Source organism: Sciurus vulgaris (genome assembly GCF_902686455.1).
Source record: "Sciurus vulgaris genome assembly, chromosome: 10".
NCBI classification, from domain to species: Eukaryota; Metazoa; Chordata; class Mammalia; order Rodentia; family Sciuridae; genus Sciurus; species Sciurus vulgaris.
The window spans coordinates 5,356,431-5,380,620 of record NC_136470.1 but is presented as its reverse complement, the minus strand read 5'-3'; the positions used below and the strand labels follow the sequence as shown (position 1 = coordinate 5,380,620).

The 24,190-nt window shown below is 55.8% G+C and overlaps 1 protein-coding gene across 1 annotated transcript in view; it reads left to right on the top strand.

The window, feature by feature from the left end:
• Positions 1-6,575: 6,575 nt before the first annotated feature.
• Positions 6,576-24,190, top strand: part of IGSF5 (immunoglobulin superfamily member 5) — a 36,541-nt gene continuing 18,926 nt past the window's right edge. The window contains exons 1-4 of the mRNA XM_079155192.1: positions 6,576-6,715; positions 9,167-9,245; positions 14,326-14,646; positions 19,603-19,902. Coding sequence (XP_079011318.1) covers positions 9,188-9,245; positions 14,326-14,646; positions 19,603-19,902 — 679 coding nt within the window. The 5' untranslated portion in view covers positions 6,576-6,715; positions 9,167-9,187. The remainder of the gene's footprint in view (positions 6,716-9,166; positions 9,246-14,325; positions 14,647-19,602; positions 19,903-24,190) is intronic.

Genomic DNA, 24,190 nt, shown 5'->3' with positions numbered 1-24,190 from the left:
GTGAGAGCTGTAGGTTCCCAGCAGACCCAGCAGAAGGGGCAGAGACCATCCTGTCCCAACCCACGCGCCAGGCTCCCCGCGGTCGACGCCCCACCCGAGGGTCCTTCATCACGTGGGTGGGCCCACACTGCACTAGGGTGTGTGTCCAAGTGTGCAAGGAGTGCGGGCTGCACACCCCGAAATGCCCTGTTCCTCCCTCGCCCCTAACTCCTGGCAAAGCTGGTCGCGTCTGCAGAGCGGGTCCCAAGGAAGGCAGCGTCCCCATGCAGCCTGCTCTCTGGTTCCCTTGTGACGAGGTCGCCACCAATACAGCAAAGCTGCAAGCTCCTGAGTGAGGGGGCCCAGGAGCCGCACCCTGGCGACTCAGTCCTGCCGCGTGAGCGCACAGAGGCCAGGCTGCTGACGGTGCTGTCCTGCGGTGGCCCCAAGTGCATGCGCTGTCCCTGCGGTGGCCCCAAGTGCATTCGGTCTAGAAACTTTCCTCCTGTTTGCTTCCCTGCCTTTTCTAATTTTTCCATAGTGAGGATGAATTGCTTCTTTCGTAAAGAAAACAATTGAAGCTATTTGTTAAAAATTCACGATGCTTATGATGAGATCACAGCAGGTTTTTATTTTCTTCTTTATATTAAACTGAGCCTAATATGAAATTGCTTCTTCTGAAGGTCAGAGAAGGCTAAATATTGGCCCTCTTATTACTGCTTTCTAAACAGTCTTCAGGAAGTCATGTACCTAAATTCCTCAAGGTGGATTTTTACAGGTGAAACCATGACGCTCCTGCAAATCTAAAAGGAACAAGTGTCAAGGATTTAATTCATTAGTTAATGAGGGACCAGCAGGAAGTGACAGGAGATTGAATGGAGAACCAAAATACACACGGTGCTGCTGTGAATGACGGAGAACTTGATGGATAGCTGGAACTTGTCACTCTCCCTGGAGCCAGAATCCAGGGATCCTTGGCGTTTCTTTTTTTGGGGGGGAGATGTAACTTCTCATTGCCGTGGTTGTACACTACGTAGGTTCACAGCATTCATGTAATCATATATATATATACATAGGGTGATCCTGTCTGTCTCGGTCCACCATCTTTCCTTCCCCCACCCCTCCCACCATGTTCCTCTACACCATCCAAAGTTCCTTCATTCTTCTCTTCCCCCCACTGCCACTCCCCACCCCCGTTAAGTAGCATCATCCACTTATCAGAGAAAACGTTCGGCCTTTGCTTTTTGGGCTTGGCCTATTTCCCTTAGCATATTGTCCAACTCCATCCATTTACCAGCAAATGCCATCATTTTCTTCTTCTTTATGGCTGAGTAATATTCCACTGTGTATCTATACCACCGTTTCTTTATCCATTCGGCAGCTGAAGGGCATCTCGGTCGGTTCCATGGTCTAGCTGCTGTGAGTTGAGCAGCTGTGAACACTGATGTGGCTGAGTCACTGCTCGAGTTTCTGTGCATAGGAGTTGCTTGCTTCCCTTTTGGTGTCTGGCAGCTCCCAGTCTTCAATGCTCACAGGCAGCTCAGGCCCGGTTTCCACTTAACTTCCCAGTCTTGGCCCTGCTCCAAGGTTCCCACAGCTTTTCCTACTTTCCTTTCTCTAGGGGAGATAAAAACCAAACCTCTGGTCTGGCCTCGCACCTAAAGTCACCCTGGCTGCTCTGCTCTCAGGGCCCACCCGCCTCTTCAACGTCATGCAACTGCCCGGCTGCCTCACGCACCCTGTCCCCTCTGCCCTGAGGTGGCTGTCCCCGCCACAGTTTTCTTCCCCCTGAGCAGCCGGCTCAGCCCCCATTCCCCAGGGCCTCCTGGGCATCCCAGGGCCCCCAGGCCTCCCGGCCTCCACTGCAATTTGAATTGCCACATGAACATGCGTTATGTAAATTTGAACTTTGTGATTTTAAAATAGCAAAGGCTAAAAATATCAGTAAAATCTCTTTGTGCTCAAACTTTGAAATAATGCAAATTTCCAAACTTAAAAGAGAAAAAAAAAAAAAAAGTTGCTCAGGGCCACCCTCTGCCAGCTGCATTTCCAAAGGCCTGCAAACCTGATCCTGGTCTTGCCTCTGTGGCCTCTCAGTCCAGGCCCGAGGCCCCTGGGGACACTGCGCTTGCTGTGGGACCTCCGAGTGCGTTCTTATCAGTCTGCGGGCTACAGGTCAAGGCATGCTGATGATTATTAGTACTTAGTTCACAGGTGTTGCTGACACGCGTGGCGGTGACAGTTTTTCCAGAAGCTCTGGTAGCGGTGCTGGGGCTAAGGCTGCGGCCGGAAATCTCGATGAGAGCTTGGCTCTCACTGTCTCTTCCCTTCCTTGGATGAGAGGCCGGGTTGGTCACAAGGAAATGTGGGGCCGACAGGGGGAGGCAGAGAGCCTTTCCCTGTCTGATTTTTCTTAACCACCTGCAGCTCAAAATCATCTTTGTAACAAATGCATATCTTGGGGTGGCATATTATGTCCCCTCCAATCTAAAGCTCCAAATCACTTTTGAATGAATGGAGAATCAATAAATATCACTATTGAAAACACTTGATCTGCTCAGAGGGCTCTCCTGAAGGGGTTGCCCCTCACTGGCTTCCGGCCTCAAGTCCTGTCCACGCTGCAGTCGGCCTTAGGGGCTCTGGGAGGCTCCTGCTGAAACCAGAGCTGGAGACTGAGCTGGGTCTCCGCTTCTGCCGGTGGGAGATCTGGGTCAGTTCCGGGCCTCCTGGTTTCTTTCTGGGTTCTAGTCTCATGGATTTGAGGAATGACATCACAGACAATGACGGCTGAACGTCATAGAGCAGATTTATTCCAGCGAGGAAAGGAAGCCACGCTCTCCTGGAACAGAGGGGCCTGATGGCAGGTTATCTGGGGGGTGTGCGAGTCCAGGGGTTAAGAGGGCTGCTGGGTACCGTCCTTGGCCGTCTGTGCTAACAGGTATTGGCAGGTGTCAGGGCCAGTGGCTCGCCTGATCTTCTGATTGGCTGTGCCCTTCCTAGGCCTTCCTGTAGCCTCTATTTAGGTGTGACTCCACTTCTGTTTTCCTGCTACTCTGGGACGCGGCCCTTTTATCATTCCCCTGGGACAAAGTACTGGCTGGAACGTTGGGATGTTTCTAAAAAATGTAATGAGCTGTTCACATTAGAAAAGAGCCTAGCTGGGTGTGGTGGCTTACACCTGTAATCCCAGCGACTCGGGAGGCTGAGGCAGGAGGATCGCAAGTTTGAGGCCAGCCTCAGCCACTTAGTGTAACTGTCTCAAAATAAAAAAAATAAAAGGACTGGGAGTATAGTTCAGTGGTTAAGCACCCTTGGGTTCAATCCCTGGTATCAGAAACAAATAAGTAAAAGTAAAACAACCCCCCCAAACAGCCTTAACTGAGTCCCACTACCCTGACTGACTGATGGTTGTGCTATGTATCCTGTCTTTTTCACTGTGAGCTCTTTGAATGAAGACTCGGCCTACTGCAAGTGTTTGTGTTGACGGTGTTTGCTGCCATTATTGTTAACTATGTCATCATGATTACCTGGTGTCATGAGGGCTACCACAACCCTCTCCACCCTGCAAGCAAGTGACACCGTTCTCCAGCCTTGCTCATGGAAGTGGCCTTGGGAAGCAGAGGCTGACCATGAGGCCCAGGGCTGAGGCCCAGTGAGTAGGACACACGTCCCCCCACCAGAGTGTACATGTTGCAGGGACAGGCAGCACGCGTGGTCTTCAGCCATCCTCCTGTGCCTGGGGACTGCCAGGGACATAGTAGTCTAAATACTGACTGCCCGATATTGGCGGGTTATACAGCTGAAGTGGCACATGGCCCAGGGTTTGGAAACGCTGGGCTGCATTTGACAAGGCCTGAAGGGGCTGTGTTTTGAGGCACTGGCTTAGCAGAACCATTTATTCGTTTAATCACTAGAGAATGATGAAGTTACCTGCAAATTAATAAGGATTATGGAAATGTGTTATCAGCACAAGGGAGCCACAGATCTGGGCAAAGACCACACCTGTCCATCTGAGACTCCACAGCTCTTTGAGTCAGTCAAGAGCTGGGTATAAAAATGGGCGGGTGTGTGATTTCTAATGAATAGAAAAGAGAAGGTTGGATCATGAACATAACTTCCGCTCTCAGTTTGCTTTCCAAGTGGAGCTCACGTGTCCTCTTCCTGATTAGATTGGCCCAGACACCTTTGAACATGGGATATTTCCAGGCAAGTGCTGGTGCCCAAGGACAAGGTCACCCGGGGGGTATTACTTCACTTCTGCAGCACTGAAGGATGAAATGCTCATGAGTTACAACTGGGGACATGCCACTCAGAATACAGGTTCTCGGATGTGGTCATTTTCTGTGGAGGAAGAAGGTCTAGGACACGGTCTGCCTGCGTTCTTGCAGCTCCGTGCCACTAACAACAGACACTTAATCTCTCACAGCTCTGGAGGCTAAGTCCAGATCGGGGCCAGTCAGTGCTGTGTTGGGGCAGGGCCGTCTTCCTGGCTCGTGGGTGGCCCTTCCTGGTGGATGTGCGGGGCGGGGGGGCATGGGCATCTCACTTCCTCTTGTCCTAAGGCACAAGGCCACTACCCCCTGTCAGGGGTTCCACTCTGGGGACTTCACTGCTGCTCAAAAGCTCCACCAGAGGCGTTAGGACTTCAATGTATGAATGTGTGTGTGTGTGTGTGTGTGTTTGTCTCTCTCACACACACACACACATGCACACATGATTCAGTCTAAAGCAGCTTGAAAGGGAAGCTGTCTCCAGGATTTCTGCTCTGAGCAGAAAAGGGAAGGCTGCCTCCTTTCTCCCTCAATCCTCCCTCCCTCCCTCCCTTCCTTCCTGCAGAAGGTTGAATCTCCAAAGTCTTCCACTTAAAATAATCTTGAAGTCAAAGTGACATATTCTGGGTGAAGAATTCTGCTCCCCTTCAGCAGAGAGGAACGGCACACTGCCCCTCCCCCACTGATGGGCCCTGGGGTCTTCCTTCCAGTGTGTGCCTGACACTGCCCGGGGCCTACTGTGTGCAGACACTGGGATTCCAGTCCCTGGGAATATTAAACTATAGGAGGCAAACCAGATGTTATGAAGAAGTCTTGCCTAGGAGGATGGTTCAATATGGTGTAGAGCATCAGGATTTCAGGGGGTGGTCTTTTCTAGAAATGTCCAGTGCTCTGAAAGGGCAAATTGTTTCGTGTACCTCTGAGGAGCTGGGTGAGGATGGAGGCCCAGGTCTGTCCATGTCCCTGAGGAACTGGGTGAGGATGGAGGCCCAGGTCTGTCCATGTCCCTGAGGAACTAGGTGAGGATGGAGGCTCAGGTCCATCCTAGTCCCTGGGTGTTGGACAAGGGTGGAGGCCCAGACCCGTCCATGTCCCTGAGGGCTGGGTGAGGTGGAGGCCCAGGTCTGTCCTAGTCCTGTGGGCTGGGTGAGGTGGAGGCCCAGGTCTGTCCATGTCCCTGAGGAACTAGGTGAGGATGGAGGCCCAGGTCTGTCCATGTCCCTGAGGGCTGGGTGAGGTGGAGGCCCAGGTCTGTCCTAGTCCTGTGGGCTGGGTGAGGTGGAGGCCCAGGTCTGTCCTAGTCCTGTGGGCTGGGTGAGGGTAGAGGCTCAGGTCTGGTCCTGACCCCGAGGGCTGGGTGAGGATGGAGGCCCAGGTCTATCCATGTCCCTGAGGGCTGGGTGAGGATGGAGGCCCAGGTCTGTCCTAGTCCCTGAGGGCTGGGTGAGGTGGAGGCCCAGGTCTGTCCTAGTCCTGTGGGCTGGGTGAGGATGGAGGCCCAGGTCTATCCATGTCCCCAAGGGCTGGGTGAGGATGGAGGCCCAGGTCTATCCATGTCCCCGAGGGCTGGGTGAGGATGGAGGCCCAGGTCTATCCATGTCCCCGAGGGCTGGGTGAGGATGGAGGCCCAGGTCTATCCATGTCCCCGAGGGCTGGGTGAGGGTGGAGGCCCAGGTCTGGTCCTGTCCCCGAGGTCTAGGTCAAGGTGGAGGTCCCTGAGGCTGGGATGGTTGAGGGTTGAGCTCTGAACTGGTTCTCAGCACCTGCTCCTGGGGCGCCGTGCTCCACTCTGAAGGGCTCTCGTGGGCCAGATCATGTCACCCTGATCATGTTTTTTCTGGACGAGCTGCTCTGTGCATCTGATGTGCCTGCGGGGGCAAGAACCGGTTTCTCCAGCCCTTGGGCTTCTGGGAGACCCGGAGGAGCAAGATGGTGGTCATGCCCAGGTCCTGGGGCTGCGGGTGGAAGGGGCTGGCAGCCTCCGGGCTGGCGGAGAAGCCCCAGGACACAGGCCTTGGCCTGGAAGGACGGGAAGACCGGAGGAAGCCTGAGGCCTCCGGGTCTTAGGCTGGGGCCTCACTTCCCGGCCCAGGCTGCGTGCAGCTGGCTAATGATTAATGCAGAAGGTGGCCCTGTGGGCGCTCACACGGTCTGGCACCTCTGTGCCTGCGGCCCCGCCTGTGACGTGACGGAGGCGTTGCTTGAGGAACTTCCTGTAGCTGGAAGGAGAAATCAGAGGGCTGTGGAGGCCAGAGGGTCACTCCTGCGCTCCTGTGGCGAGTCAGCGGGAGAGGGAGCTGTCCTGACGCCCCACCAGGAGGTCTGCCTGCTGAGCCAGGACCCGCTGTGCTCCCAGCGGCCCAGGTCTGCAGTGGTCGCTCCCTGGCTTTCCCATCGCGGTCTTGGGGCTCAGCCTCCACGGAGAGGCTGCTCTGAGCAGCCAGGGATCCCTGGACCTGTCGCCGGTGAGTGTCCCTCTTGCAGAGCTGCTCTTGGTAGCGCTGAGAGCCACACTGCTGAACGTGGGAGGTCTCGGGACTGGAATGCGGGCTCTTCCCTGGGCACACTGGCGAAGCCCTCTCACCCCAGCGAGGGGGCCTGTGGGAAGTGTGTCGCTTGATGTCTCCATTTCTAAGCAGCTGGGCCCTGACTCAGGGGCGCCCAGAGCAGCAGTCCCTGCCGTGGGGAGCGGCTGTGTGGGCGCCTCCAGCCTGCCAGGCCCGCTCCGTTCTGTCTGGGGTCGGGCTTTCTGGTGCTGCCAAAGCCGGACGTTTGCAGGTGCTCTTGGCAGAGTCACCATTTCCAAGTACTTCCGACAGCTTAGAGGCGGAGGGCCAGCTGAGAGAGCTGGGGTCCCGCGCCCCTCTTCCTGGAGAAGGCTCCCCGGGAGCTCGCCAGGCCAGTAAGGAGCGGGCAGGGCCTGGAAGGGGCGAGACTTGGAGAGGACTCTGCAGATTTTCAACTGCATGTGGGTCATTTGGAGCCTTCTGCAGTGGAAGGAAGAGAAGCCCTCTCGGGGCTGGTCGGCCTGCCCACAGAGCTACTCACCGCAGGCCTGGGCACGGCCCCACTTACTTAAAGCAACTCGTCTGATTTAAGTTGCACTTGGAATCAGCTGTGTGTCCTCACCAGCCTGCGACCGCAGTGACCGTGCTGGTCCTGCTCCTGGACTCCCAGCCGGCCCCCGTGCTGCCCACCCCCGGGGTTCTGCCGGAGTCCGAGGCAGCCGCTCTCATGGGCGTGGCTGCTGGCACTGAGAGCAAATCCTGGGGCACCTTAATCTATCGCTGTGGTTTCCATAGTGCCGGGCCACAGCGACTGCTTTTGGAAAACACGTAACTTTCGTAACTGGAACGGCCCATTTCTCCTTCACTCTCTGCCGGGCCTTGCATTCCAGGTGACTGGTAAAGCAGTTGGCTTGTCCAATTGAGTCACCTTGCGTTAATTGAGCCTTGAAAATTGGTAAATGATTGATCTGGTGCTGGGTAGCTGGGGATGTAGGCGCGGTCTCCGAGGCGGTGATTCCGTCTGTTTGTGCCTGGCCGCGGTGAGATCCGTGCTCAGACATTTGCCGGGTCTGCTTTTGGCCATCGCAGGTGGCGGCTTCTGCCGGGAAGCACAGCCTCGCAGACGTTTTGGACCTTGAGTCATGGGCAGGAGTAGTTGTAGTTTTCTTTCTGAAGACAGCAGGGAAATGAAGGCACATGAGCCCTCGTCCTTCCCAGGGGCTCTGAGTACCTGGGAATGAGGTGCAATGGGACCTGGTCCCCGCGGGGCCTCCGCTGCCAGTCCTCCGTCACTCAGCGAGCCGGAGCCATGCGCGGCCCAGGGCCCGTGTTCCTGCTCCTGGTGGGCCTGCCTGTGGGGTCTGCTTTCTTGGGCCGTCGGGGAAGGAGGGGACAGAGCCGTGCAGACCGTGCCCACGCACTCCAAGATCCCGCCACAGGGATCCTACGGGCCCTGGCGCCTCACGCTTTGGAGGGATGGCGTGGAACTACAGGGTGCTAAGGCTGACGAGGGAGCCACCTGCCTCTCGCAGCGGCAGAGGTGTGGGGCGGGAGGAGGGCTGGGAACAGAGCCCTTGCCCCAGCCCAGGGCATCGCCCCTGCCGGGCATGTTCAGGGCCCAGGCGAGTTGGCCTTCAGCTGCCCCAGAGGGACCCACAGGTCTGGCAGGTGCCTGAGAAGGAAAACGCAAAGGGAAGGAAGCAGGTGCGGGGTGGACAAGGAGGTCATCAAAGAGAAGGGGGCCTGGGAGCAAGGGCCAAGGGGCATACACGCGGGCCTGGAGCGTGGCTGTCGGCCCTGACCTCTCGGCCCCGACGGCGCTCGGCTGCCTCTCCACACGCCGGGCAGGCGACCCCGGGGTCTTTGCACCTGCTGCATCCCCCACCAGGGGAGCTCCTCCTGCAGAAGGGCACAGGTGTCGCCGTGCTCGCTCACCTCTCGGGAGCCCAAGCGCCTGTGCGGGTGACAACCAGCCCACCCCCACTCCTGCCCGTCCTATTTTCCCCTCGCCTCTTCCTCCCTCGGGGAGACGATCCACTGATCCGTTTTGTCTTCTCCTCTTTGTGAGCACGTAGCTGGTGGTGGGCGGGACTTTTTCTCCGCGCCTGCGTGGAGGGTGGTAAGCCCGCTCTGCCTCTGGGTGGGCGGCAGGGCCCGGGCTGCACCACCTGCAGCCGTCACCCGCAGGAGGCTGGGTGAGATGGCTGCATTCAGAGCTTCTCAGACCTGAGCTGCACCAGAGCCGGGGCCTGTTTAGAGGAGTGGGTCTGGGTGGACCCAGGACGTGCCTGCTGCCCAGGTCCCCTGCGAGGCCTCTGTTCCAGCATGGACACCAGGAGCTGCCAGGGCCTGCGCGTCCCCAAGGGCAGGTGCTCGGCTGGGCTCTGACCCATCGCCTTTCTGTTCCAGGGCGAGGAAGAACATGCAGAGATGGCGGGCTGCTGGAAAGACGTGCTGGCCGTGCTGGTGGTCCTGGCCGGCCTCTCAGGTAGGGGTCACCAGGCGAGGTGGACGGGTCGCTGGCGTCCGCGGTGGCAGGGCGGTGGGCACACAGCTGCCGGGAGGGCGCCTCCCACTGGGCCGCTGTCCCCCAGCCTCCGTCTTGGTGGGAGGCCGTTCCCGCTGCTTTGACTCTGCTGCAGGAAGGAGGCGGTCATGGCGCGGCAGGGCTGACCCTGGGCTCGGGGACCTTCCCTCCAGCAGTGCGTCTGTCGCGACGTCTCTCTGCTCTTCCACCCCGTCAGTTTCTACCTGGCTTTCAAGGAAGGCCTGGCACAGGTGCCGCCTCCCCTGGTGGCCCTGCGGTTCCCAGGGTGGGAGCCCCGGGGGCCACGCACCCAAGCGAGGGTCTGTGGCACCGCAGCTGTGGGTCGCAGACAGCGCTCCAGGTAGGGGAGCCTCCCGGCGTTGAGGCTTGGGCCCCCCTCTGGGCCTCCCTCTGACTCTCCCTCTGGGCCTCCCCCTGGGCCTCCCCCTGGGCCTCCCTCTAGGCCTACCTCTGGGCCTCCCTCTGGCTCTCCCTCTGGCTCTCCCTCTGGGCCTCCCTCTGGATCTCCCTCTGGATCTCCCTCTAGGCCTCCCTCTGGGCCTCCCTTGGGCCTCCCTCTGGCTCTCCTTCTGGGCCTCCCTTGGGCCTCCCTCTGGGCCTCCCTCTGGGCCTCCCTCAGGCCTCCCTCTGGCTCTCCTTCTGGGCCTCCCTTGGGCCTCCCTCTGGGTCTCCCTCTGGGCCTCCCTCAGGCCTCCCTCTGGCTCTCCCTCTGGGCCTCCCTCAGGTCTCCCTCTGGCTCTCCTTCTGGGCTTCCCTTGGGCCTCCCTCTGGCTCTCCCTCCAGGCCTCCCTCCAGGCCTCCCTCTAGGCCTACCTCTGGGCCTCCCTTGGGCCCCCCTCTGGGTCTCCCTCCAGGCTTCCCTCTGGGCCTCCCTCTGTCTCTCCCTCTGTCTCTCCCTCTGGGCCTCCCTCTGGGCCTCCCTCTGGGCCTCCCTCAGGCCTCCCTCTGGCTCTCGCATCTGCACACCAGCTTTGGCTGAACGAGGGCTTGTCTGGCTCCAGGGCTCCGGGGAGCTGGTCAGCTCGTCCTGGGCTGCACCCTCTGCTCCCTCCGCTGCGACCCGCAGGCGTGGCGCTGGAGGACGGTGTGTGTCCGGGAGAGCGCAGGCCCCTCTGGCGGCAGACGGGGCTTCAGGCAGCCCGGGTCGTGTTGGGACAGGAGCCGCCCTGAATGGCCCCCTCGTCCCCCGTCCCCTCTCCCCCTCGAGGCCGCTGTTCCGACTTCTCGCTGCGCAGAGGGGCGGCTGTGTGGTTTCTAGGTACATATGTTCTCTATTTTGGGCGCTAGACAAAGCGTCTTAAAAATCTGGTCATGTCAGCATCAGAAAAAAGGAATGAAGCAGAACCGACGTCCACGAGGGCTCCCTGCTCCCTGCGGCCTGGGCCTGGCGAGGGCTCTGGACTTCGGGGATCATTTGCATGTGACGTCTAGGGGCGCCAGGCCGTGGTGGGAGTGCACGGGGCACAGGGGCTGGGAGACCCTGTCTTGTGACGTACATGAGTCGGTCAAGGTGCTGGTGGGGGGAGGAAAGCCCCTGACTGGCTGAGCTCAGAGACCGAGCGGGGGCTGGGAGCCACCCTCAGTACTCGTTTGGGGATGCGGCACGTGTAGGCCTGACTCCGGCATGCGTGCCAAGATCTTCTCCCAGGGCCGTCGCTGTGCCGAGCTCTGGCTCGCTCTTCCCCGGTGTTGCTGGGTCTGGTGCGCTGGCTTGAGGCGGGGGATCTGGTTGGAGGTGGGGAGGTGGCTAATCTAGGGGGGCAGAGTACTATGGGCTAATTCTAGAGCCCCTGGGAGCCCCCGTCCTCAAGCTGGTGATGAGTACCAATTTGTGAGTGTGTTCTGGACGCTTCTCTTGGGAAGGCTGTGGGCAGAGTCCTCTTCACTTGCAGACGCTTCTCATTAGCTGAGGGCAGGGACCATGGATACCCGTCCTCTCCTCTCCATGTTGCCCGTGGTATTGCTGCTCATACAGGACTCGACCACCTGATTTATTCACTCAAGTAACTACACACGGGACTTCTGTCATGTGCCACTTCTTTGAGGCACTGGTAGCAGGGCTGAGTACAACCAGGCAAAATCCTTGTTAACACAGAGCTAGAGCCTAGTATGGGAACCAGCGCTTGAGAGCCTGTGATAGGATCATTTAGGGTGTTCTGGAAGCCTTCCCTGAGGAGCAGACAGCTGGACCAGGAGCTGAGGAGCAAGTGAGACTGTGGTCCAGGGTGGTCAGTGGATGTGCAAAGGCCCTGGGGCTGGAAAGAGTCAATGGGCCTGACAAACTAAAGACAGTCCAGTGGCCTGAGGTGGAGTGGGGGCCAGTTTTGGGGGATGTGGGACTGAGTTCAGTCTTGAGGATTAGCCAGTCCGTCCTAGGTGGAGGAAATCGCGAATACAAAGCCTGGAGTCTGGAGTGGGAGTGCCCGATCACATGCATGGCTATGGCCTGGACCGCAGCTGTGGGCGGGACTGGTGGTCTACCGGTGACCTGGACTCTGCCTAGGGACTTATCCCAGGGACTGAGCCCCGGGCCCTCCTGTGCTCCTCGTCTTCCTCTTGCTTCAGCTCTGTTCTCCTTCCAGAGCTGGTCCCGAGGCAGTTTGGCTCTGCCCTCCGCTGTCCTGCTCCTCCTGGCAGGGAGCGCTCCAGCCCTGCTTGCCACTCACCACACACCTCAAGTAGGAGAGGAGAGGGGGCGGAGGGGCCGCAGGGTGGCAAGGACGCGGAGAAGAGCAGCCTGGGAGGACGGAGGGGCGGCCACGTCGACTGTCATGCCCTGAGCCAGGGAGGACTCGCGGCCCCTCCGGGGAGCAGAGGAAAGGCCACCGCAGGAGAGGGACGCAGTTAGGGCCGTTGGTGGTGGGCCAGCGGGCCACAGAGGCCGCCAGCCTGCTGCCCGGGGAGTTTTGTGGGGAAGATGCCAGGCTGGGGTGGGGGCGAGGGCAGTCGGTCACTCTTGGCCACTTGGGTGGGAGCTGGTCCTTTTCCTCAGGGCAGGTGAGCAGCAAGAGGGGCTAGGATGGGAGTGGGGGTCGCAGGGAGCAGACGGAAGGAGCTCCAGGGGATGGAGCTCCCGTCCTTCCCCATTAGGCCCTGCCCTGCGGGGCACCGGCCAGCAAAGGGAAGGGGAAGGGCTGACTGCGGTCAGTCCGGTGTTAAGGCCTTATTTCCAGTTTTCTCCTTGTTCCGTTCTCTGTGTGGGGCCGGCTCGCGCCCTTGGTCACTGATAAGATACGAGGGAGGGAGAGGCTTTTACCAGAAAAGCGGCTCCTGACTCACCAGGCCTGGCCCGAGGGCGGTGGCTTAGGGACAGCGGGATCAGGGGAGTCTGGGGTTTAGCGTCTGGTTCCTCCTGTTTAATTTAAAGGCCCATCAAACTGGAGGGTTTCCGTCTTGCACGGCCCCCATGCACCTCCCCAGCTGCAGAGGAAGCTACAGCTGGGCTTCGATTCCTTGGCAGCGCCGTGGTCTGCCGGGTATTCCGAGCCTGGCTTTGGACGACAGGGCTGCCCGCCTCGTGCCGGGGTGGAGGGAGGTCTGGGTTCAGACGCTTGCCTGGACTTGCCTGGCTGGGATCCCTGGGGCAGGCCCGTTGGCCCAGCCCCTCTGGGCACTGCCCGTCTCTCACCTACCTGGCACAGGTGTGGTGGGGAGCCTCAGAGTATGCAGCCTGCGGGCTCAGCCTCTTTCTTTCCTTGGGGGTAAGTTTGTCTGTTTCTTTTCTTTTCTCCTGAAAGTGTGATTCAGCCTGTGGCTCCCGCGCTCATTTCTGATCTCCTCTCTTATGGCTTTTTGTTTTAGTTGAGGATCAAAGAGACCCTGGGCTGAGAGTCTTGCCCAGGTCAGGAGGGAGATCCAGGCTCAGCGGTTTGTTTAAAGTCACACTTTCTCTCTTTTTCTCTCATGCTCCGTACAAAACAAAGAATGGTGACGGTGTGTCCGGACCCTGGCCGGCCTCCTGGGGCCTGCCCTGCCCCCAGCTCTGCCCTCGGCCAGCGGGGCCCTCGGGCTCCTCACCTGGCCTGCAGCACTACCCTCCCTCACGTGGCTCCTGCAGAAGGTAGTGCTCTTCCCGCAGTGCTCAGCGAGCTGGGTGCTCAGCCAGGTGCTGACACGGCAGCGTGTGTCCCTCAGGTGGCTCTTCCCCAGGAGCTTTAGGGCCACCGTGAGATTCCCCTAGAACCTGCCTGACACTTGACCTTAGGAGGTCAGAAGGAAGGAGGGGAACTCACTCACCTGGGGACACCCAGTGCACATGGTGGGCCACCTCACCAACCCGTGGGGTCACAGGACACCAAAAGGCAGCAGGAATGTCTTGACAGGCCTGTCAGGCAGGGCTGAGGAGCTAAGTGTGTGGTGTGCCACTGGCCGGGGCCTTCCTCTGGTGGCCTCAGAGGCAAAGAGCATGGGATTCAAAGTAGGAAGATGGAGCTGGGGTCCCCCCCACCACTGTGACCACCAAGTGCTGAGTTGCCGGTGGACAGGGCTGGCTCCCTCTGCAGGTGTGGGGGGACTCTTCACACCTCTCAGCTCCTGGTGGGTGCCAGTGACCATCGGTGTCTCTTGCTTGGAGGTTCAGGGCTCTATTCTCAGCCTCCAGCTTTACACAGTGGCCTCTGCAAACTCGTGGGCCTCAAATCTCCCGCCCTCCCTCGTAGGGACTCCTATGATTGGATTTAAGGCCTGTCTTAAATCCAGGTTGATTTCATCTTGAGATCCTTAACTGATGACATCTGCAGAGGCTGTTTTCCAAGGTCACATTCTGAGGATCTGGGGGACATGGACTTTTGGGGGACAGTGGTCAACACTGTACTGCCCAGTGAGGGGAGGGGAGTAGAAAGGAGGATGTGGCAGTGGCCCGTGTCCATAGGCAGCTCCTGGTCTCCTGGGGCTCCCCAGGGGCAGGACCACTGGGTGGACAGCCAGAGGGAGTCACCGCTGGTGACAGGAAGGTTGAACTGCATGGTCGACGCAGGGAGGTTGATTCGTTCCCCGCCTTGATCAGCTGGTTGTTTTCTAGCTCCGGGGTCCGGTTATCAGATCGTAGTCGGGCCTAACAACGCAACGGTCCTGGAGGGCGCGGAGGCGCGCTTCAACTGCACTGTGTCCCCCGGCTGGAAGCTCATCATGTGGGCGCTCAAGGGCACGGTGGTCCTGAGCGTCACGCCCAGGGAGCCCATCATCACCAACGACCGCTTCACCTCGGCGAGCTACGAGGACCTGGACGGGAACTTCGTCTCCGAGATGATAATCCACGACACGCAGCCCAGCGACTCGGGGTGGGTCCGGTGCAGCCTCCAGAACAGTGACCTGGAAGCGTTCGCTTTCCTAGCCGTCCAAGGTGTGTGCTGGGGGCCCGCGCCCGGAACCTGGCGTCCTCTGGCTGGCCATGGAGGGTTGGAAGGGGGCTTCCGAGGTCCAGGCCACACAGGGTGCCACCTTCTGTGCCCGGCTGGTGTCGCGATTGCCCTTGGAGAGGGTGGTGGTGTTTGTCTCTCCCTCCTCCCCCTCCCCCTCCCCTCCTCCCTCCTCCCTCCCTCCTCCCCCCTCCCCTCTCCCTCCTCCCCCTCCACCTCCCCTCCTCCCTCCTCCCTCCTCCCTCCCCCTCCCTCCCTTCTCTCCCCCTCCCTCCCCCTCCCTCCCTTCTCTCCCCCTCCCTCCCTTCTCCCCCCTCCCCCTCCCTCCCTTCACATACAGTCCAACCTTCGTGCACACTGTGCTTGGAATCTTGCAGAACTAATATTTATTGTTTGTTCTTTATCTCTCTCCTCCCTCCCTCCCTCCCTCCCTTTCCTTCTTCCCTTTTCTCCTTTTGTCTTTCCTTTCTTCTGCTTTTCTTCTTAAGACCCTTGGGATGGGCTCTGCCATCTGGTCCATTCCTGTGTCTAAGAGCCCTGCACCCGCTGGTCGGGGCAGGCGCTTCCTCTGCTGTGGAGATGAGTGGCCATCTCGGCCCCTTCTCTGGTTTCTCAGCCCTCGCTGCGTTCCTTTGCACACGTTGTTTATCATCTCCCGAGCACGCTTCGCGTTTTGTTCTCTCCTCGCTAAATTCCCCCAATCTAGTTCTCTACCTGCTCCAACTACAGTAGTTATCCTAGTCAAAGGTGTGTGTTCATCAGATAGACCGAGTCTCTGAGACAGAAGAAAGGGAAACAAAATCTATAATATGATAACTCCTTCTCTGTTCTTGAAGGTAATGCTGGGATTCTGAAGATCATGTTACATACTGGGCGGGAGTAAAACGATGCTTTGTCAAGAATCTAGAATATTCTCATCTAAGTTCCATCACTTTGTCGTCTTTAAAAGTCTATTTATGCATTGTTTGTAGAGGCCCTGGAACCAGTAGAGTTCTGGATTTCTAAGATAGCCCTGCTTATAAGAGACTATGCCATGTCTTTGAAATGATTTCCTATATCCATTGTATATTTGCCTCAGAGAAATTCCCAAAGATTCTGTCTACGTCTGTGATGCTGACAAATCAGACTTAATAATATGCGATGGAGAGACAAGTCTATTTGCTTTATTTAAATGATTTTTTACTTTAGAAATTGAACTACATTGGTGGGCCTTTACTGTGGTGTGTCTTTTATTTCGTGTGGTTTAATGAAGGGTCTGGTGACATTTTCTAAGTGATCTTGAGGCCGCTAGGACTGCTGGCCTTCTGCACGACCAGATTCTTGGGGCTGTGGTTTGTGGTATAAAGGAAAGAACACAGGAGGAGGGGCCAAAGCCGCGAGCTCTGGCCTGGCTTTCGCCCGATATCTACCAGAGAGACCAGTTACCTTATCTGTAAGAGCAGGGACAGCTTCCCTGACCTCCTCACAGGCTTGCTGTGCTGACCAGGTGCAACATGACTCAGGATGGTTTGGGGACTCCAAAGTCCCCTCCCTTCAGTGGACTGCATGTGGGGCCACAGTGCTCTGGGGTGCAGCGGTGCAGACATGGGGCCTCGCTGCCTGGGTTCACGTTCCAGCTTTATGACTTACCAGTGGTGTGACCTCGGACACAGTGCTAATGACCTTGTGCCTCGTTCTCCGACACGGCTGTCATCGATGTAGGACAGGTGGGGTTGAACACCCAAGGAATTTCCAGGAAGCAGGTTTATTTCGGCTTCAGCTGAAATAAGGGGCTCAAGCCTAAAACTCCCTGGACGCAGAGTCTGGAAATTCCTTAGAGTCATGCTCAGTGGGTGGCTCCCTGACAGTGGAGAGCAGGGAACACAGTCGTGGCTCTTCGTCCCATAGTCCTAGGGTAGACAGGCTTCACACGTTTTGTCTGAAGACCTGGCGTTTATAAGAAAGAGGAAACTTCAGGCCTCGTTGAGCTCTCTGCAAACTCCTGCGGGGTCCTGTTGACATTCTTGGTAGACACTTTTCTGACGAGAGGAGAAGCTTGGTTCTGGAGTGGGGCCCGGTCTGCCGCATCATGGCTTCTAGTCGGCGGGTCTGTGTGAAGCCTCAGCACAGCGCCGGGCTCAGCAGGGCCCCAGGGCCGTTCGCTTACTATTTATTGGCTTCCTAAAGAAGCACGCTGCGTGCTGGGCGTTTCTGTGGGACTCAAAGATGAACGAGAAAGCCAGGATTCCTGTCCCCAAGAGCCTAAGGAGAGATGCCACAGACGCTGGCCGGTGGGAGGGAAGGAAGCCCGGGTCGGAGCCCACAGGGAAGGGGGCGCGCCATCCGCTGCGGAGAAGTCTCCGTCTGCGCTTCCTGGAAGGTGTGCCGACCCCAAAGCCCGCGGGAGGAGGAGGAGGCGCGCCTGGTTGCAGGAGCCAAGGAGAAAGGCCTGGCTCCTTGCTGCCACACGCGTGCCAGGCCGGTTCATAGCCCAGGTGCCGCTGTGGCACCCTTTCCTGAGGCTCTGAGTCCAGAGCTGCCTGATGCCCCCAGCGCGCGTCGTTAGGTATTGGTGATCGCCCTCGGTTTTGGTTTCAATACAAATGAAAGAGCACGCTTCTAGGGAAGGCAGAACTTTCTCCAAGGCCACGCAGAGGAACCTGCAGAGCTGGGACAGAACACCGTCCTTTCTCCCTGGTTCCATGGATCTGAAGAAGAATCTGGGAAAATAGCAGAGGAGACGCCCGCAAATTACCAGCGATGCCTTTTTCCTTCTTATGTGTCAGTAGAGAACATCAGAGCTGACGGAGCTCCCGGGGAGTCGGGCCAGCCCTGTGGGGACCCCAGTCTTGGCCTCTGTGTACAGAGTGTGTCCTGCCACTGGAGAAGCTTCGTGGAGGCTGTGGGGAAAGCGGAGCCCAGCTGCGCTCAGGCAAAGAAAGTGCCCCAGGCTGCTCTGTGGGTCCTTCCATCAGCCATTCCCCCAGTCCACCCCACGCCAAACTGTAGGCCTCTCGTGTTCCCATGAGCACGTGGGCCAGAGTTCAAGGTCCTCTGTTCTTGTCTGAGGCAGTGCCGTTCCTGCCCGTGTCCACCATCTTAAACCCCCTCTCTGTCAAAGAAACGAAGAACAGACCAGAGGACAAATGCCAAACCCTGTGGACACAGGGGACAGGTCCTTTCCTCTCCTGTGGCATTCACAATGGCCGTTGAATGAGCAAAGTGCCTTCTTATTCCCAGAGAACGTTCAGGAAGGAAGTAGTTGGAAAACTAACATTTCAGAGTGGGCAGGTCGGGGAGAGAAGGTCTGGTTCACGTGGTCGGGACGCCTCGGCCCCCAGGTCTGCTCCAGGGCGTCTGGGAAGCCTCCGCTGTTCTCTAAGCTCTACGATGGGAGCTGATGTTTTGCTTTCCCTCTGGGGAGTGTCTGGGGAGCTTTCTGCTGTGCCCTTCCTGGCTGTGGGCCTGTTCTTTCCAGATGGATAAGGACAATGTACAAAGTCATGCAAGGACAAAGCACCCAAAGTGCCCACTGGAGAGAAGGAAAGTCCCCTGTACAGCTTTAGAGTCCACAGCACCATTGACCTTGAAGCTCAGCTGTTGACCTTTTGTCTAGTATCAAAGAAGAGCCAGGGTTGCCTACAAAGGCATGAGCTTCTCCACTCTATCCGATTACATTTCAGTGTAAAGTCAGATTTTCTTTACATCTGTCAAACAAAGCAATATATTGCAACAGATGGAACGAAGCAGCAGATGGGCAACCTCGCCAGACATGGGAGATTTTGTATATATATAAAAACAAGGTCACACTTATTAATTTTTCTTGTTTTAAAAATAAAATTATTTTTTATGAAAATATGTTGATCTCCATTGGCATGGCATAAGCTATTATTTTTAAATAAACATTTCAAAGTTAATATTTAAATTTAATTTAAAATATGTTAAAGATCAGTAGAACCCATACCAATGAAAGGTCTTGGGAGTCCTCAGAGATTTTCAAGAGTGTAAAAATACGGAACCCAAACTATTTGAGAACCACTGACCTAATCCAATCGTCTCATTGACAGGGGGAAAACGGCGCCAGAATTTCAGGTCTTTTTTAGGGCGATGGCAATTTTGCAGCCGAGCCAGGAGTGAGCCCAGAGGCTTGATTCTTAGTCCAGTGTTCTTTCCTTTATGTCTCGCAGATGGGTGTTTCAGCATGTGGAATTTGAATATTGCAATGCATGTATGTTTCACTAAGGCCGTGTCTTTGCTGGAGCCAAGACTCAGGTGGTTTTAGCAATATCAGCAAAAAATAAGCCAATTTTTTCCCTATGTATTATTTACATTGTGAATGCCAGTATAGGCAAACAGGTTCTTGATAAAATTCTTTAAGAAGAATTTATCTGAGTAAATCATTTTGGTACACGATTTGGGTTCATCATGTCTATCATTGCATTAGATTTGATTTTTGTTTAAGGTATAGCTAGAAACATTTTAACGGCCTTGTTGAAGAAGGTCATGTCTACACATCTGTGATCCCCCCAATAAATAAAACAAATACAACTAACCCAAAGCCCGGGAGAGACCTGCTTCCCAGGAGGCTCCGGGATAGGGCCTCCGCACACTGAAAAGAATGTGGAGGTTTTTCCCTTTTTGCTTTGGCTCCGGGGCAGCCCACGACAATTCTGTAGCTCACGATTCTGCTTTCTCTTTCCCATAAAGCACTTGCCCCAGGGTTCCTGATCGTGTCTGTTAATTTTCTCTGAATCTTATTGTGAGCAATCTCACCATCTTCTGAGAACCTGGCAGATATAGAAAAAGACACAGGTACAACCTGAGTTGGGGTTTCCAGGACAGACACAGCCTCCGGGGCCCAGGGAAGACGGTCTCTTGCGATGTGATCGGGAGCCGATTCCCCGGGGAGAGGAGGAGGGGCAGGCAGGCCGTTTCTCCCGTCTCTCTCTTCTCTTCCTCAGTCATGGGCACGCTGTCCATTCCCAATAACAGCATCGTGGTCACTGAGGACCAGCCTTGCACTGTCACCTGTCGCGCCCTGGGCTGGAGCCCGCTCCCCGATATTTCCTGGGAGGTCGCCGTCCCCGTAAGCCAGTCGAGCTATTACTCCTTCCTGGAGCCCGGCGAGCCCCGCAGCACTGTGAGCGTCCTGACTCTCACGGCGCAGGGCAACGGGACCCTGACCTGTGTGGCTAACCTGAGGAGCGTGCAGGCCCACAAGGCCGCGGCCGTCAACCTCACCGTGGTGCAGTCTCCGTCTGGTGAGTGAAGACTCTGCCTCGTGTCCGTGAAGGGTTGCTTCTGCTCTCTCTGTCGGGCGACTTCAGCAGTCTGCCTGAGGAAATCACTCGAGACCTTGATCTCAGCTGGGGATGGTGATGAAGGCAAATGACTGGTGCTGGTGGCTTAAGGATCCTGTGATCTCTTCTGCTTTTAAAATTCGTCTTCGAGTTTTTCCTAATTGCACAGGACAATCATCCAGAAGTCTTGCCAATCACTTATCACAAAAGAGCACTGGGTTCAGAGACAAACACTTGGACCGCGCATGTCCTCTAGCCTCGCTGACGCTGTTCCAGTCTGGCGCCACTCCTGGAGAGAGGACGCAAGTCCCAGTGTCCGGGAGGCTGTTCAGGTTGCCTTAGGAGGATTATGAGGTTTAATTGATTTTCATCCAGAAAATGCATGAGGTATTTGATAGTGCCAAGCTTCCATCTATTATTTAGCTTGACTAAAGGACAAGACTTTAAAGTCTAGAGGCTCCAGAGGGATCTGCTGTGGGGTCCTCAACAGGACAGAAACCCTCACCAGCACCTTGCAGAACCTGAGAGCACAGTATGGGTGAACCCTCTGGGTTCAGAGGTGGGGGGTGATGGGTGCTCAGCCTGGCGACTTTCTTTAACTCCTTCACTTCACAGAAGAGGGAGGGAGGCCTGGAAAGGTGCCATGTTCTAATCAAGATTTCTAACTGGGTGGGGAAGGGTGGGGCCTGGAAGCTAAGGAGAGCTTTACTCTTGGTCCAAAGCTTTTCCAGCATTACTTGAGGTTTTTCAAAGTTCAGAACAAGGCTATAGCCAAAGCAAAATTATAATAATAGCAATGATAAACAGCACTTGTCAACAATGGTAAAGAGGCACTGTCCCAAGCACTTCCCAAATGTTTTCAACACTGACCAAAAGACCTGACAAGAACAATTAGAGGAGGAAAAATTTATTTTGGGGCTCATGGTTTCAGGGGTCTCAGTCCATAGAGGGCTGACTCCAATCCTTGGGGCCTAAGAGGGGCAGAACATCATGGCAGGAATGTGTGGCGGAGGAAAGTGGCTCAGGAACTGACTCTCAGGGAGCAGAGAGACAGAGCGAGGGCTCCTCTCAGCAAGGACGACATATACACCTCGAAGGCACGCTCTCCGAGACCCAGCTCCTCCAGCCACACCCCGTCTGCCTGGCGAACCCCTATCAGGGATGTGTGTACCAGTCAGGCTTTCCCCTCTCAGCTTTTTCATGGTCTCACACATAGACGTTTGGGATACCTCACGTCTAAATCGTAGCATCGAATGTGACCCAAATTCATCTGCACGGCAGCCCTAGGGGTGGGGCTCTTACTGTAAGGTGAGGTGACAGGGACAGTATTGTCAGGATTTTGGCCAGGTCATAGAAATAGTAGGCGGCAGGGGAAGCCCTGGTGGTCTGTCCACCCACTCCACCCAGGGCTGTGAGCAGCCACTGAAGCGCGTATGAGCTTCTGGTGGCTGCTGTAAACAAGTGCTGCAGGTTGCGGGTGGGGGCAGGAGGAGTAAACATCAGGAATTCATTGTCTGCTACTTCTGGAGGCTGCAAGCCTCGGTCAGGGTGTCAGCAGGGCTCATTCCTCCCGAGGGCTGTGAGAGAGATTCTGTTCTGTTGTCTTCCGCCAGTTTCTGGTGTTGGCTGGAGATCTTCCACTATGAGTCCTGAGAAATATTAGTGCGACTGCTGCCTTCATCTTCCCAGGGCATTTCCCCATGTCCAGACCACCGGCTCCCGTTGTCTTTAATGAGGACAGTGGTCATGTTGGATTAGGGAACTGCCCTACTCCACAATGACCTCAACTTACATTTTGCAATGCTTCCCTTTCAAAATAAGGTCATGTTCTGAGGGACTTAACATGTGAGCTTTGGGGGGGCATAGTACAGCCCATAACTGATGAAGTCTCTGAACCTATAAACACTGTTCTGAGCCTAACCTGTTATATGCGCAGCATTCTGAACTTCAGACTGTGTGGATGGGTCCCCAGGGCATCGTTGGCTCACTCCTCTGAGGTAGGCCCCTTGTCTCCAACTCAGCTGTCCCAGAGACCAGGCAGACAACAAAAATGAACACATGAGCGAAAACCTGCATCAGCTACGGGACAGAGTGGTGGGGTGGTGGGACACCAGAGCACACAGGCACCCTCCACGCAGAGTGGCTCACACCAGCTCCAGTTGGTTGTGGCTGAGGGGATGTGGACCCCGTATTGCCAGGCCCCACAAATCCCATGAGAAGGTGGAAATCTGGAACTTTATGTGAACTTCTGTGACTTTTGAATGTTGTAGCTACTTAAAACATTTTGTAACTCTGTAGTATAAGCAAGCACAAAAAAAAGAAGGGGCCTGGCACTGGCCGTTCACCAGCCCTGCTGTAATGTCTCCCTGATAGCACAGGCCCCAACTCAGGCAGTCTGAGTTCTGTGAAATAGGAAGATGGTACTGCAGAGTCAGAATTTGTCTCCAAGGGAACTAACTTGTAGTTATTATTTTCCAAATTCCAAGGAGCAGCAGTCTAGTACAAAGATCCTTCCTCCTTTTCCCTTCATCTGGAAGGTTCTGGGAGCCCTTTGTTCTGGAATAAGGAAGAGCAGGAGAGCTGCCCATTGGGACGGCTGCCTCCTCCTCTGCTTATTTCTTGTGCACACATTCCGGCTCTGTCTGAGTGGCTGTGGGCCGTCGCTCTGGGTACTTAGGCCTGGTTCTGGTGAAAGGTAGTGCTTTAGGGCGAGGACATGAACTTGTGTTTCTTGGACCTCAAGTCAAGCTAGTTCATTCTAACACATTTAGCCTGCTCCCTACCTAGACAGCAAGTGAAGAGCAGCTGGAAGGCACACCTAGTTTACTTTTCTTCATCCACCTTATTTTGAACGATTATAAAACCTTTACCACAGTTGTATCGAGAGTACCCATGTCTCTTCCTCTGGGTCACTAAACGTTCCTGTTTTGTCACGCTTGCCTCCTTCCTTTTCTGTCCCTCAACCGTCCCCCAGAGCATTTGAGAGTCACCTGGAGATCTGATGATCCTGCATCCCGAAATGCCTCAGCACGTCCGTCATGACAGCGAGGCCCTTCTCCACATGACCCCGGGTCGCGGGCCACCGGGAAGCTTAACCTCCACACAGTACTAGTTCATAGCACACGGTCCTATTTCCCAGTATCTCTAGTAATGGAGTGAGTTGTTGTTGCCTTGATGTCAGGGCTTCAGTCTCCTTGAAGTTCAGATGGCTCCCCCAACTTTTTGCCTCTCACGATGTAAACATTATTGAAGGGTCCCGTCTACTTCTGAAGGATGCTCCCCAAGTTGGATTTTTTCTCATTTTTTCCCAGCATACTTTGATGCATGCTAAATATTTTTTGCAAGATGTAAGTAATGCCACGTGTGCACATGAGGACAGTGTTTTCTCTCATTGGTAATGAGTGTGTCTGTCTGGCTCAGGTGGCATCTCCTGGATTTCTCCAGTGTGAAGGTACTTTTTTGCCTTTATAATTAACATCTAATCGGTGCCCACTGTGGGAAGGTGCTGTTTCTCCACCACCTTGCACCTGATAACCTTTGCATTTCCTGCTAACTCCCTGCTGGAATGCATTATTTCTCTGCTGGCTATAAGCCAGTCTTTCTATTTTTAGTTGTTGGTATTCTTTTGTAAAGCAGAGACCTTCTTTTCTTTCTTTCTTCTCTTTTTTTCCTTCCTGTTTTGGTATGGACTCATTTTGTCCAACCTATTAGACTCCACTCCTGTTGTGATTCCTTTTGATGCTCGGCTTGGTCCCGGGGTGGCCTGGAGGAGTCCTTTCAAGCTGCTCTGGTGTCTTTGGGATGCGTCCCTCCTACTTTCTAAACACTTGGTCCAATCAGGTGTTCCAGACTCACTTTTCACCTCCCATGTCCCACCTTGGACTTGACCACGTCTGCGTGGAGCTGACCAGCTTGCCTTTATGCTACTTAAATATGATGATGTCTGGTCCAGGCTTTGAAAGGGAAGGAGGAGAAAATAAAGCCCATTGGCACCAAGTGGATTGAAAGTGACTGTTTAAAGCACGTGTTTTACAAGGTGGTGAGGCAGCCAGGCGCTTTCGCATGATCGATGGCACCCTGTAGAAATGGATTTTAGAGATTCGCTTGCCTGCAATTTGTTTTCCTGCAGGGGAAGGGCAGAAGAAGGGCATTTAATGTCCCCTGCAGGCTGACTCAGTGGAATTCCGCACAGATCGGACGAGTGCTTTATGTGCGGCAGCTGGAGCAGGACGGCTGGGGAGGGGCTCCG